Genomic DNA, 12,745 nt, shown 5'->3' with positions numbered 1-12,745 from the left:
AAGTAGAAGGAGTTGTACCGTGTTGTATGGACCCACTTTGACATGCCTGTGGAAGACGCCACAATTGCTGATGGCTGCACATAGGATGACGTTGCCGGCACATACTGGAATCTTTGTTCCTTAACTCTGTTTGAATTCCTTTCAAAAGGCCCACGGTACGGCTGCTTTGTTCTTATGGAGGTTCCTCTGAACTATCCGGTCAATGGTGGAAATGCTGATGTTGTCAAATCCTTGGAAGACTACCCGGTCTTCAACTATTTGGGTTTGAATTTCCCGTCAAACGGATGGCATTATTGGCAATCGCCATATTCACCAGGGCAGTCTCCTGCTCAGCTGTGAGAAGTCTCAGTTCTGCAAAAATGAAATTTGACCATTACTGACCTATGGTCATCCATTACCGTGGTAAAAACGACACTGCGAACAAAGTGGAGATTCAGTCTCTATGTACTACAACATTACATGGATCACAGTAACAACAAGGCAAATGACCTGTTTTCCCTTCTGAAAGTACGGACAATGGATGCAACCGTGTAACGGTTTAGGTTGTGTTGCACTAGCTGTCCAGCTTCTCTCATAGTCCTCCCATGTATGAGCACATGATGAACTAGGGTGGCACGGATTTCATCTGAGATTACTGGTCTTTGTTGTTGTTGTCGTCCTCATCCTCTTCCTCTGTTGTCTTGCAACTTCAACATTGTTAGGATCCATTGTTCCAAAGCACATGCCTCTAGGCCCTATTTATTGATTCTGCAATTCTGATTGGTGTGTTAACAATTTTGAGGCTTAGTGTTTGCACCTGGAGAACAGTGTGCTCTTTGAGTTTAGGTTGTGATGACTTAAGTTAATTGTATTGAGAACATGTGTTTGCTGAATTAATATATAGTGCAATGAATGATTTATTTGGCCACTTTTGTGTAAGGCTTTGCAGAAAGAGTATTGAATATTGAAACAGGTGAATAGTGTTTATGGTTATGGGAAGCGTGTGTGTGTTTTTGGAAATGAGTTTTTTGTGCCACATGAAACAGTTTTTGTGTTTAAGCAATTGAGAAAAACTGTAATGTTCCACTGGGTAGAGGTGAGGGCAGACGTAAGATCAGAGCCATTTTGATAGATGTGTGGCAGAAAAGATGAGACTCAGAGCCCAAGGGCCGGCATTTATATGCGCTCTAAAGAAACCTCTTTGGGCGAGACGTCCAGCTAGCGGCACACCTCGACAACATCCCGTGAAATTGCAGAGCGCGAAATTCAAAATACAAAAATCCTAATATTAAACATTCATGAAAATACAAGTGCCTTGCATCGTTTCAAAGCTTAACGTCTTGATAATCCAGCTGCTTTGTCAGATTTCAAAAAGGCTTTACGGCGAAAGCATACCATGCGATTATCTGAGGACAGCGCCCAGCGTACAAAAGCATTAAAAACATTTTCCAAACCAGCAGAGGCGTCACGAAAGTCATAAATAGCGATAAAATAAATCACTTACCTTTGAAGATCTTCCTCTGTTTGCAATCCCAAGGGTCCCAGCAACATAACAAATGGTTGTTTTGGTCGATAAAGTCCTTCTTTATATCCCATAAAAGTCAGTTTAGTTGGCGCGCTTGATTCAGTAATCGACCTGTTCCCCTCGTTCAAAATGCAGACAAAGGAATCCCAAAAGTTACCAATAAATAAACAAGTCAAACAACATTTCTAATCAATCATCAGGTACCCTAATATGTAAATAAACAATCAAATTTAAGACGGAGAATAGTATGTTCATTACCGGAGATAAATAACGAAGTGCGCGCGCCCCAAGACTACAGTCAAAATAAGAGCCACCTAGAAAAAGAAAGGGCGCTGTACATGTACCGCTCGATTGCGCTTAGGACATTGTACATTGAACTCGTCATTACATCTGGTTGGCAAGCATGTGAATGGTTTGTGTCTGGAGTAGGGCTCTTTTTTTATTTTCTCAGAAGTATTGAGTTAGGTAGTAAGATTTAGACATGTTGTAAACCGTGATTGACCACACTCCAGCACAGTAGGTGGCGCCATGCACCTTTAATGTTGGTTTACGGACCACCATTATATCATAGAAGAAGAAGACGGACGTTATGACCAAAATTATCCTATTTACACATAGTACATTTTGACATTAGAATAAAGGTTTTTGACTCACTTCGATGCCACACAAGCTGTTTTCCAAATGAGAAGTTGTTTTTTAAGGGGCAGGTACTCTTTAAGCAGGTAAGGAGTTTTTGTATGACGGCCAATGAGTGTCAAATTTAGTAAAGATAAAAGTTAATTTCTTTTTTGCTACATGAGCTTTGTTTGAACTAATATTTTTTGTTTTGTAATGCTTAGGTTGTTGCTAGGAGTGTACTGATATAAGTGTGACGCGCATGTGACATCCTGGCAACTTTGAGAAAAAACACACTTTATATCGGAGTTGTCCCTGTTGGAATACGAGATGGTCTATGTATATTCATGAGGCTAGCATAACATCTCACTCTCCATTGAATACAGATGGTTGATGTCAACGCCCCTCATCGAATATTCAAAAAATTATTCAAATAACAAGATAAGTATCCACCAATCCAAAGAGAGGAAGAGGTGGGAACTTGACAGCTCGCCGTTCCTCTCTGTGGACAACGAATCTCATTGTTAGGGCAGAGACACAAGCATCTCATCACTATATCCAGTATCTCTGGTAGAGCAGCGTTTCCCGAACTTGGTCCTTTACTTTAGATACTTAAGTATATTTTAAACCAAATACTTTTACTCAGGGTATGACAGTTGGGTACTTTTTCCACCACTGGATGTATAAATGTAATATAAAATTATCTGGGCACTCAGTTCTTCTCCCCTTGTTCTGTGCTGGTTCCAAAGTGCCCTATATAGGAGTCATCCTGGTTTACTTTATCTAAACTAGTGTTGTATACTAAATAATATGACCAGCCCTTAAAGTCATGTCATTAAAATGTAATAACAAAGGTTTTTAGTGTCTACACTGATGACTCATAAGTAGCCTTTTGAACGTAATGCATTAATGAAGTCTATTATCCAGCCAGATGTATCTGGAAAGGTACCATAATATAATCTCTGAAAATACTCACTTTGTTAACATTCAAATGTGATTAGACTGCAGCTTTTAAGTCTGTCATTAATCAGGTTTTGAGCACACATAGTTGTTGGGGTTTTCTTTTTTTGAGCGCGGGAGGGGTGCTATGGCAGGGGAATAGCCTTAATTTGCACCGTGAACGTGTTGTGTGCTGAGGAGAGCCCAACATCAGCATCATCATCATCTGAAAACGAAGGCGAGGAAAGCAGAGACGTTCTCACGCACAGGAGTGACAGGAGAAAAGACAACACCGACGCTAAAGCGGAGATACGGAACGGAAGGCATAACTATTGCGCCCCACCGGATTGATAGGGAGAAAGTGGGGATACAAACCGCTCGAGGTGGGAAGGGTGTGGGAAAGTTCGCTGTGCGCGCAGCAGCAAGATCATTTGATGAATGAAGGATTAAAGACTCCAGATGAATGAAGAGGTTTATGAATACTTTGTTGAGATTAATTGGTTCTGTCACACAATTTTGCCAATGTGAGATAATTCAATTACCTCTGCATGCATTGACTATTTGCCTAACCATGAATAAACTGTTGTTCCGAGTTTAATAATAATAATAATTTGCTAAAATATCATTTTTTTTGTTCTAATATTTTTTTCTCATTATAAAATATAATGATACATTACAATTAAATCTGCTATGATTCCATTTCAAATCAAAGTAGAAGAAGACAACATTCTTCTTTAAGAAGATTAGTTATCGGAAAAATAACAAATGACTTTCATGCATTCACTGACTGGAAAGACATACAACTTAAACGCAATGCAAGTCGTCATTGAACGGACAAGGACCATGCAGGACATACTGTCCCTGACGTTAAAGGATGAAGTGAGGATGGTTGAAGATACTGTGGCCCCTAAAAACTCTTCTTCACAAGGGGATGGCAGGGACACAGAGGGGCATCCTTACCCGTTGGTGGTCACTCTACTGGCAACAGTCCTGATCCTAACTATTGTGGTAGACATTCTGGGGAACCTGTTGGTCATCTTGTCTGTCTTCAGGAACAGGAAGCTCAGGAAAGCAGGTAATAACCTATTGCAAGTAGCCACCCAGTCTGTTATTTTCTGTGTTGTTAGTAGTACTATTTTACTGGGGTATCTGTGGTGTTAGTAGTACTGGAGTACTGTGGTATGTGTTGTTAGTAGTACTGTTTTACTGAGGTATCTGTGTTGTTAGTAGTACTACTGTACTGGGGTATCTGTGTTGTTAGTAGTACTGCAGTACTGGGGTATGTGTTGTTAGTAGTACTACTGTACTGGGGTATCTGTGTTGTTAGTAGAACTGCAGTACTGGGGTATCTGTGTTGTTAGTAGAACTGCAGTACTGGGGTATGTGTTGTTAGTAGTACTACAGTACTGAGGTATCGGTGTTGTTAGTAGTACTATTTTACGGAGGTATCTGTGTTGTTAGTAGTACTGCAGTACTGGGGTATGTGTTGTTAGTAGTACTACAGTACTGGGGTATTTGTTGTTAGTAGTACTACAGTACTGTGGTATGTGTTGTTAGTAGTACTACAGTACTGGGGTATTTGTTGTTAGTAGTACTGTGGTATCTGTGTTGTTAGTAGTACTACAGTACTGTGGTATGTGTTGTTAGTAGTACTGCAGTACTGTGGTCTGTGTTGTTAGTAGTACTACAGTACTGGGGTATCTGTGGTGTTAGTAGTACTACAGTACTGAGGTATCGGTGTTGTTAGTAGTACTATTTTACGGAGGTATCTGTGTTGTTAGTAGTACTGCAGTACTGGGGTATGTGTTGTTAGTAGTACTACAGTACTGGGGTATTTGTTGTTAGTAGTACTACAGTACTGTGGTATGTGTTGTTAGTAGTACTACAGTACTGGGGTATTTGTTGTTAGTAGTACTGTGGTATCTGTGTTGTTAGTAGTACTACAGTACTGTGGTATGTGTTGTTAGTAGTACTGCAGTACTGTGGTCTGTGTTGTTAGTAGTACTACAGTACTGGGGTATCTGTGGTGTTAGTAGTACTGCAGTACTGGGGTATGTGTTGTTAGTAGTACTACAGTACTGGGGTATGTGTTGTTAGTAGTACTACAGTACTGGGGTATGTGTTGTTAGTAGTACTACAGTACTGGGGTATGTGTTGTTAGTAGTACTACAGTACTGGGGTATGTGTTGTTAGTAGTACTACATTACTGGGGTATGTGTTGTTAGTAGTACTACAGTACTGTGGTATCTGTGTTGTTAGTAGTACTGCAGTACTGTGGTATGTGTTGTTAGTAGTACTACAGTACTGAGTTATATGTGTCGTTGGACAATTACATTTGCAATTGGGATATTATGTCATGCCTTCAGAAGTGCTCATCTCCTTTTCTGATCAATTTGGCCTCAACCCAGTGTCTCATTCCAATTCACAACAGAAGCTTCCCGGGTAACTTCATCCAGTTATATTTTCCTGTGCATCATGTCCCACAGAGAGGACTGTAAAGTGAAGACAAATACAGTAGAATAGTTTATTATATTTATATGGATACAGTATCCAGTGATTCAGTCAGGGGTGTTCATATGTAGCAGTATAACTTTAGACCGTCCCCTCGCCCATACCCGGGCTCGAACCAGAGACCCTCTGCACACATCAACAACAGTCACCCACGAAGCATCGTTACCCATCGCTCCACAAAAGCCGCAGCCCTTGCAGAGCAAGGGGAACCACTACTTCAAGGTCTCGAAGCGAGTGACGTCACCGATTGAAACGCTATTAGCGCGCACCACCGCTAACTAGCTAGCCGTGTCACATCCGTTACACATATCCTTTCTTCAACTGATTTGAAAAGCAGAGAGTATGTTATTCTGGTTTCGGCCACAAGTTGTCAGACAGGAACACTGTTGGCAATACGTTTCGACCCCTTAAACCAGTGCAGTTACTGCAGACATGGAGGACATCCTGGTTGTGCTACTCCGTACCTGTGCCAGATCATCAGCTGCAGGCCACCCATCACGACGTGTCACGACGTGTTACAATTCAATATACTTCCTGAAGTGAGCGATCCCTAATGACTACTGATTTATTTAACCTTTATTTAACTAGGCAAGTGAGTGAAGAACAAATTCTTATTTACAATGATGTCCTACACCGGCCAAAACCCGGATGACACTGGGCCAATTGTGCTCCGCCCTATGGGACTCCCGATCACGGCCCGGTTGTGATACAGCCTGGATTCGAACCACTACACTGTCTGTAGTGTCGCAACTAGCACTGAGATGCAGTGCCTTAGACCGCTGTTTAACTGTACAGCACATCTGTGAATGAATGCATCAATGAGTTGGCTATTCAGTGTGAACTATGGCGAGGCAGAGATATGATGATCCATCACCTGCTCTTTCTTACACCGGGGGGACATGAATCCACCTACCAAGCTAAACATCTATGGAGCCCTCAGCTGCTCTGAGTACACCGCAGATGTCCACGTTGGGGGTTAATTAACTCAGTTTTCAATTCAGGGTATAGGATTTCAAAATGCAGGCTCCTATGTAGGCGTCACCTCAATGAAAGTCCTGTTTTCTGCAAGCACATCTCACGGCTCTAGAGAGACATTTGAAATTATCGAGACAATAAGGCTGTGTTCATACAGGCAGCCCAATGTTGTTCTTTAGCCACTAATTGGTCTTTTGACCAATCAGATCTTTCGAAAATAAAAATAAATCAGAATTGGCCTGCCTGTGTAAACATAGCCTAAGATGCAAACTGCCTAGACACACTATCAATTGAAAAGTTGTAGTGGAGAGGCAGGCTATTTCAGGGAGTTCTACCCCCTTGTTTGAAACCCTTATTCAATACACCTCACTCTTTCCTCCTCTCCCTCCCCTCTCCTTATCTTCCTCTTCCTCCCCTCATCCTCATATTCCTCCCCTCTTATCTTCCTCCCCTCTCCTTATCCTCATCTTCCTCCCCTTTCATCTTCCTCTTCCTCCCCTTATCCTCATCTTCCTCCCCTCTCATCTTCCTCTTCCTCCCCTCTCCTTATCCTCATCTTCCTCCCATCTCCTTTCCTGCTTGGCCTTGTCACAGGTAATTACTTGATTATTAGTAAAGTTCTGTTAAAGACAATCATGTAAAGACAATCGTGCATCGTCTCTCGGGGTAGATTCACTGGCAGCCTTTGCAGAGAGAGAGAGAGACAAAGAGAGAGGAGAAGGTGAGAGAGAGGAGAAAGAGAGAGAGAGGAGAAAGAGAGAGAGGAGAAAGAAAGAGAGGGAGGAGAAAGAGAGAGAGAGGAGAAAGAGAGAGAGAGGATAAAGAGAGGAGAAAGAGAGAGAGAGGAGAAAGAGGGAAAGAGAGAGAAAGAGAGAGAGAGGAGAAAGAGAGAGAGGAGAAAGAGAGAGAGAGGCGAGAGAGAGAGGAGAAAAAGAAAGAGGAGAAATAGTGAATGTGTGGATTTGTATGAATACCAACCCCATCTATCAGGACACTGATATTACTATCTGACTGGAAGCAATGATTCAACTCATTAGACTCCGGTTCAAGTCAGATCGTGTGTCTGACTCCAGGGGCTATTCAACTCACAACGTGTAAATGTCATGTTTATGTTTTATGTTATTGCACACGTGGATGGGATGCTGTAAATTAAATCAATGAATGAAATAATCTAGCATGCAAGCACTAGCTGATGCTGAAATCCTGGGGGTCTTCATTAACTATTTACAATTATTATCATGTAGTTTTAACACACAAGTCAGTATGAGAATTAACAAGGATCCTCAAATCCCCTGGTCTTTCCCTATGTACTGTACATACTAATGGGAGTTTTATGAGGGTTTGGCAAGACAGGAATGATAACAGGGTCTTAAGGATATACCCTTAGAAAAATGAACTATAGTTAATTTGGAGCAACCAGTACATATTAGAGGGATTGGGTCGGATTATTTTCCAATAATTATTAGATTTATTACGTTTTGGTGATATTGAATGGTTTTACAAAGAGGATGGGAGACCTTGAACTTCTACTAATGAACGGTCACAGAACAGAACAAAATGGACTATTTAATCTGAGGTATCCTCTGCCCCATAGGAAATGCCTGTGTGTGGTGAGTTTGGCTCTGACAGACCTTGTGGGTGGAAATGTATCAATATTGAATTGTTTTAATTCTGTTTTTTAGATTATAAATGAATATATTTACAAATAAAAAATGGCAGCCCTTGAAAACTGTCCTAACACTCTGAAGATCCATCCAATCTTATGCACTCTCTGCCCCATAGGAAATGCCTTTGTGGTGAGTTTGGCTCTGGCAGACCTGGTGGTGGCAATCTACCCTTACCCTCTGGTTCTGACAGCCATCTTTCACAACGGCTGGATCGCCGGGTACATCCACTGCCAGATCAGCGGCTTCCTGATGGGCCTGAGCGTCATCGGCTCCATCTTCAACATCACCGGCATCGCCATCAACCGCTACTGCTACATATGTCACAACCTGAATTACGACAAGCTGTTCTCCAACCAGAACACTGTGTGTTACGTCATCCTGGTGTGGGCGCTGACTGTGTTGGCCATCGTGCCCAACTGGTTTATGGAGTCTCTGCAGTATGACCCGAGGGTCTACTCGTGTACCTTCGCCCAGTCGGTGAGTTCCTTGTACACCATCACCGTGGTCGTGGTTCACTTCATCCTCCCCATCAGTATCGTCACGTACTGCTACCTGAGGATCTGGATCCTGGTCTTACAGGTGAGGAGACGGGTGAAACCGGACACGAGGCCCAAGATCAAACCACACGACTTCCGTATCTTCCTTACTATGTTTGTGGTGTTTGTGTTGTTTGCTGTCTGCTGGGCTCCGCTGAACTTCATTGGGCTGGCGGTGGCTATCAACCCCAGACTGGGAGTGAATATCCCTGAGTGGCTCTTCACAGCCAGCTACTTCATGGCCTATTTCAACAGCTGCCTCAACGCAGTCATCTACGGAGTGCTCAACCATAACTTCAGGAAGGAGTACAAAAGGATAGTTCTAATCATTTTCAAGTTCCACTGCAGAGGGTTCGCTAGGGCTTCGGAACTGCACTGCTGAGGGTTCCGTAGGGTTCTGGAACAGCACTGCTGAGGGTTCCGTAGGGTTTCGTAGGGTTCTGGAACAGCACTGCTGAGGGTTCTGTAGGTTTCCGGAACAGCACTGCTGAGGGTTCTGGAAGGTTCCGTAGGATTCTGGAACAGCACGGTAGAGAGTTCCATTGGGTTCTGTGACAGGTAAGACTGAGACTAAAACTCTATGTCAGGATGGGGGATGAGTCAAACGATGATGTCTTGGTCAAAGTCAGAGCTGTTGGCAATGTCACAATCATCTGTCAGCAAGCTTTGAGTTACAAATTCTGAAACTTTGGGTTTGATCTCACACCTTTTCCATGGGTTGTCTATCTTGCATTTTCCCTGGAAGCGTTTTAGTATGGATCTGAGTGTAATGAAAAGTTGAATGCCAATCTGTTGAAGTACATTGTTTGGTCATGATGTAAAATCAACATCGTTACACGTTACATTTTTTTTTACTGCACAACTCTGCCTATCCCTTTAAACAATGTCCAATTCAAACTCCACACATTTGCTTAATCGAAACAAAGAATGAGGAACAGAAAACAAGAATAAATGAATTAATTTAAAAAAATGTATAGATACAGTTGAAGTCGGAAGTTTACATACACTTAGGTTGAAGTCATTCAAACTCGTTTTTCAACCACTCCACAAATTTCTTGTTAACAAACTATAGTTTTGGCAAGTCGGGTTAGGACATCTACTTTATGCATGACACAAGTCATTTTTCCAACAATTGTTTACAGACAGATTATTTCACTTATATTTCACTGTATCACAATTCCAGTGGGTCAGAAGTTTACATACGCTAATTTGACTGTGCCTTTAAACAGCTTGGAAAATTTCAGAAAATGATGTCATGGCTTCTGATAGGCTAATTGACATCATTTGAGTCAATTGGAGGTGTACCTGTGGATGTATTTCAAGGCCTACCTTCAAACTCAGTGCTTCTTTGATTGACATCATGGGAAAATCAAAAGAAATAAGCCAATACCTCAGAAAATAAATTGTAGACCTCCACAAGTCTGGTTCATCCGTGGGAGCAATTTCCAAACACCTGAAGGTACCACGTTCATCTGTACAAACAATAGTAAGCAAGTATAATCACCATGGGACCACATAGCCATCATACCACTCAGGAAGGAGACGCATTCTGTCTCCTAGAGATTAATGTACTTTGGCGCGAAAAGTGCAAATCAATCCCAGAACAACAGCAAATGACCATGTGAAGATGCACGGGGATGGCAGCATCATGTTGTGGCGGTGCTTTGCTGCAGGAGGGACTGGTGCACTTCATAAAATAGATGGCATCATGAGGCAGGAAAATTATGTGGATATGTTGAAGCAACATCTCAAGACCTCAGTCAGGAAGTTAAAGCTTGGTCGCAAATGGGTCTTCCAAATGGACAATGACCCCAAGCATTTTATATTTATTGCCTTAACTCCCTTATCTTACCTCATTTGCACTCTGACTTTTTTTTAGTTTTCTTTTGTTCTATTGACTGTATGTTTGGTTTATTCCATGTGTAACTCTGCATTGTTGTATGTGTCGAACTGCTTTGCTTTATCTTGGCCAGGTCGCAGTAGTAAATGAGAAAATGTTCTCAACTAGCCTACCTGGTTAAATAAAGGTGTTCTCAACTAGCCTACCTGGTTAAATAAAGGTGTTCTCAACTAGCCTACCTGGTTAAATAAAGGTGTTCTCAACTAGCCTACCTGGTTAAATAAAGGTGTTCTCAACTAGCCTACCTGGTTAAATAAAGGTGTTCTCAACTAGCCTACCTGGTTAAATAAAGGTGTTCTCAACTAGCCTACCTGGTTAAATAAAGGTGTTCTCAACTAGCCTACCTGGTTAAATAAAGGTGTTCTCAACTAGCCTACCTGGTTAAATAAAGGTGTTCTCAACTAGCCTACCTGGTTAAATAAAGGTGTTCTCAACTAGCCTACCTGGTTAAATAAAGTTGTTCTCAACTAGCCTACCTGGTTAAATAAAGGTGGAATATATATATTTTAAATACATCCCAAGTTGTAGCAAAATGGCTTAAGGACAACAAAGTCAATGTATTGGAGTGGCCATCACAAAGCCCTGACCTCAATCCCATAGAATATTTGAGGGCAGAACTGAAAAAGCGTGTGCGAGCAAGGACGCCTACAAACCTGGAGGCCTACAAACCTGACTCAGTTACACCAGCTCTGTCAGGAGCAATGGGCCAGATTTCACCCAATTTATTGTGGGAAGCTTGTGGAAGGCTACCCGAAACATTTGATCCAAGTTAAAACAATTTAAAGGCAATGCTACCAAATACTAATTGAGTGTATGTAAACTTCTGACCCACTGGGAATGTGATGAAAGGAATAAAAGCTGAAATAAATAATTATCTCTACTATTATTCTGACATTTCACATTCTTAAAATAAAGTGGTGATCCTAACTGACCTAAGACAGGGAATTTTTACTAGGATTAAATGTCAAGAATTGTGAAAACTGAGTTTAAATGTATTTGGCCAAGGTGTATGTAAACTTCCGACTTCAACTGTCTTTGATGCGTCACAATACTTCATTATAAGGTCCAATGGGACTGGTAACGTGGGATGGGAATATCAATTGGCCAATTAGCTGCAACTACCCAATCCTAGGTCCAACACAATTTGTTTTACTTGTTTAATTCAAATAATAAAATATAAGGACACAATTAAGGAAATGTTTAGTTTTTTCATAGTTATTAAAAATAGCCAACGAAGAAATTAGTAAGGATCGATGCTGGAGATGAGAAGCAGGTACAGGGAGTGAACATTTAATGAAACAACGGACATGAAACAGAACAGGAACAGCGTCTGGACAGGGGTAGAAATAACGACGTCAATGCCGACACAGGGAACAAATTTAGGAGCAGACAGAAATAGAGGAGGTAATCAACAAAGTAATGGAGTCCAGGTGATAATGGTTATTTATAATGGATATTTGACTCTGTCCATTAAACGAAAGGTAAGGTGCACATGTTAGAATGGTGTTTTCCAAACAAATTGCATTTGGAAACATTTCGCTCAGGCCTACCGCCGTGTGTACATTGCTGCGCATAAAATGTGCCGAAATAATACTTGATCAACATTTTAAGCTAAACTTTCTGATTTGTTCCATCAGTTTTATTCATTAATTGAGCGTATACCTCCACTACACTACTTTGATACGCATTGTGGGGATTAAGAAGTGAGTATACGAAATGATTGAATGTTTACATCTATTGTTTACGTATCAGGCGTACATATTTGTTTACATATAATTGTTTTGTGACGTATCACGTGTATATGTCTATCCTGTGAGTTATTTGAATGTCCTGGGTAGCTTGGTTTAAAAATATGATTCTGAGAATGTACAATTTTATTTTTGTCATGCTTTTTTCGCAAATGATCATAAAAATCATAAAGATGATGGAGAATGGTATTTATGACTTTAATACGTTTGATGAGAACATTTTGTGTCAAAGATAATTCAAATCAGTTTTAAATAAAGATGTCTTGTGGATGTGCTGTTGTTTTTCTTCTTCTCTAGCTTTATATGCATTCGGAAAGTATTCAGACCTCTTGACTTTTTCCACATTTTGT

The 12,745-nt window shown here is 41.2% G+C and overlaps 1 protein-coding gene across 1 annotated transcript; it reads left to right on the top strand.

The window, feature by feature from the left end:
- The first annotated feature begins 3,901 nt into the window (after positions 1–3,901).
- On the top strand, positions 3,902–9,289 carry LOC109905911 (melatonin receptor type 1A-like). Its single transcript, XM_020503560.2, has 2 exons — positions 3,902–4,133; positions 8,327–9,289. The coding sequence occupies exons 1-2, from the start codon at positions 3,902–3,904 to the stop codon at positions 9,127–9,129; spliced, it is 1,035 nt and encodes a 344-aa protein (XP_020359149.2). The 3' UTR covers positions 9,130–9,289.
- Positions 9,290–12,745: the final 3,456 nt, after the last annotated feature.

The sequence above is a fragment of the Oncorhynchus kisutch genome, linkage group LG15 (assembly GCF_002021735.2).
Source record: "Oncorhynchus kisutch isolate 150728-3 linkage group LG15, Okis_V2, whole genome shotgun sequence".
Classification (NCBI taxonomy): Eukaryota; Metazoa; Chordata; class Actinopteri; order Salmoniformes; family Salmonidae; genus Oncorhynchus; species Oncorhynchus kisutch.
This window is presented reverse-complemented; position numbering and strand designations above follow the sequence as displayed.

Excerpts from the sequence above, each read along its gene's own strand:
- LOC109905911 (XM_020503560.2), top strand. The coding sequence starts at position 3,902 with ATGCAGGACATACTGTCCCTGACGTTAAAGGATGAAGTGAGGATGGTT. Across the intron at positions 4,134-8,326 it reads CAGGAAGCTCAGGAAAGCAG|GAAATGCCTTTGTGGTGAGT; the intron begins GTAATAACCTAT and ends TCTGCCCCATAG.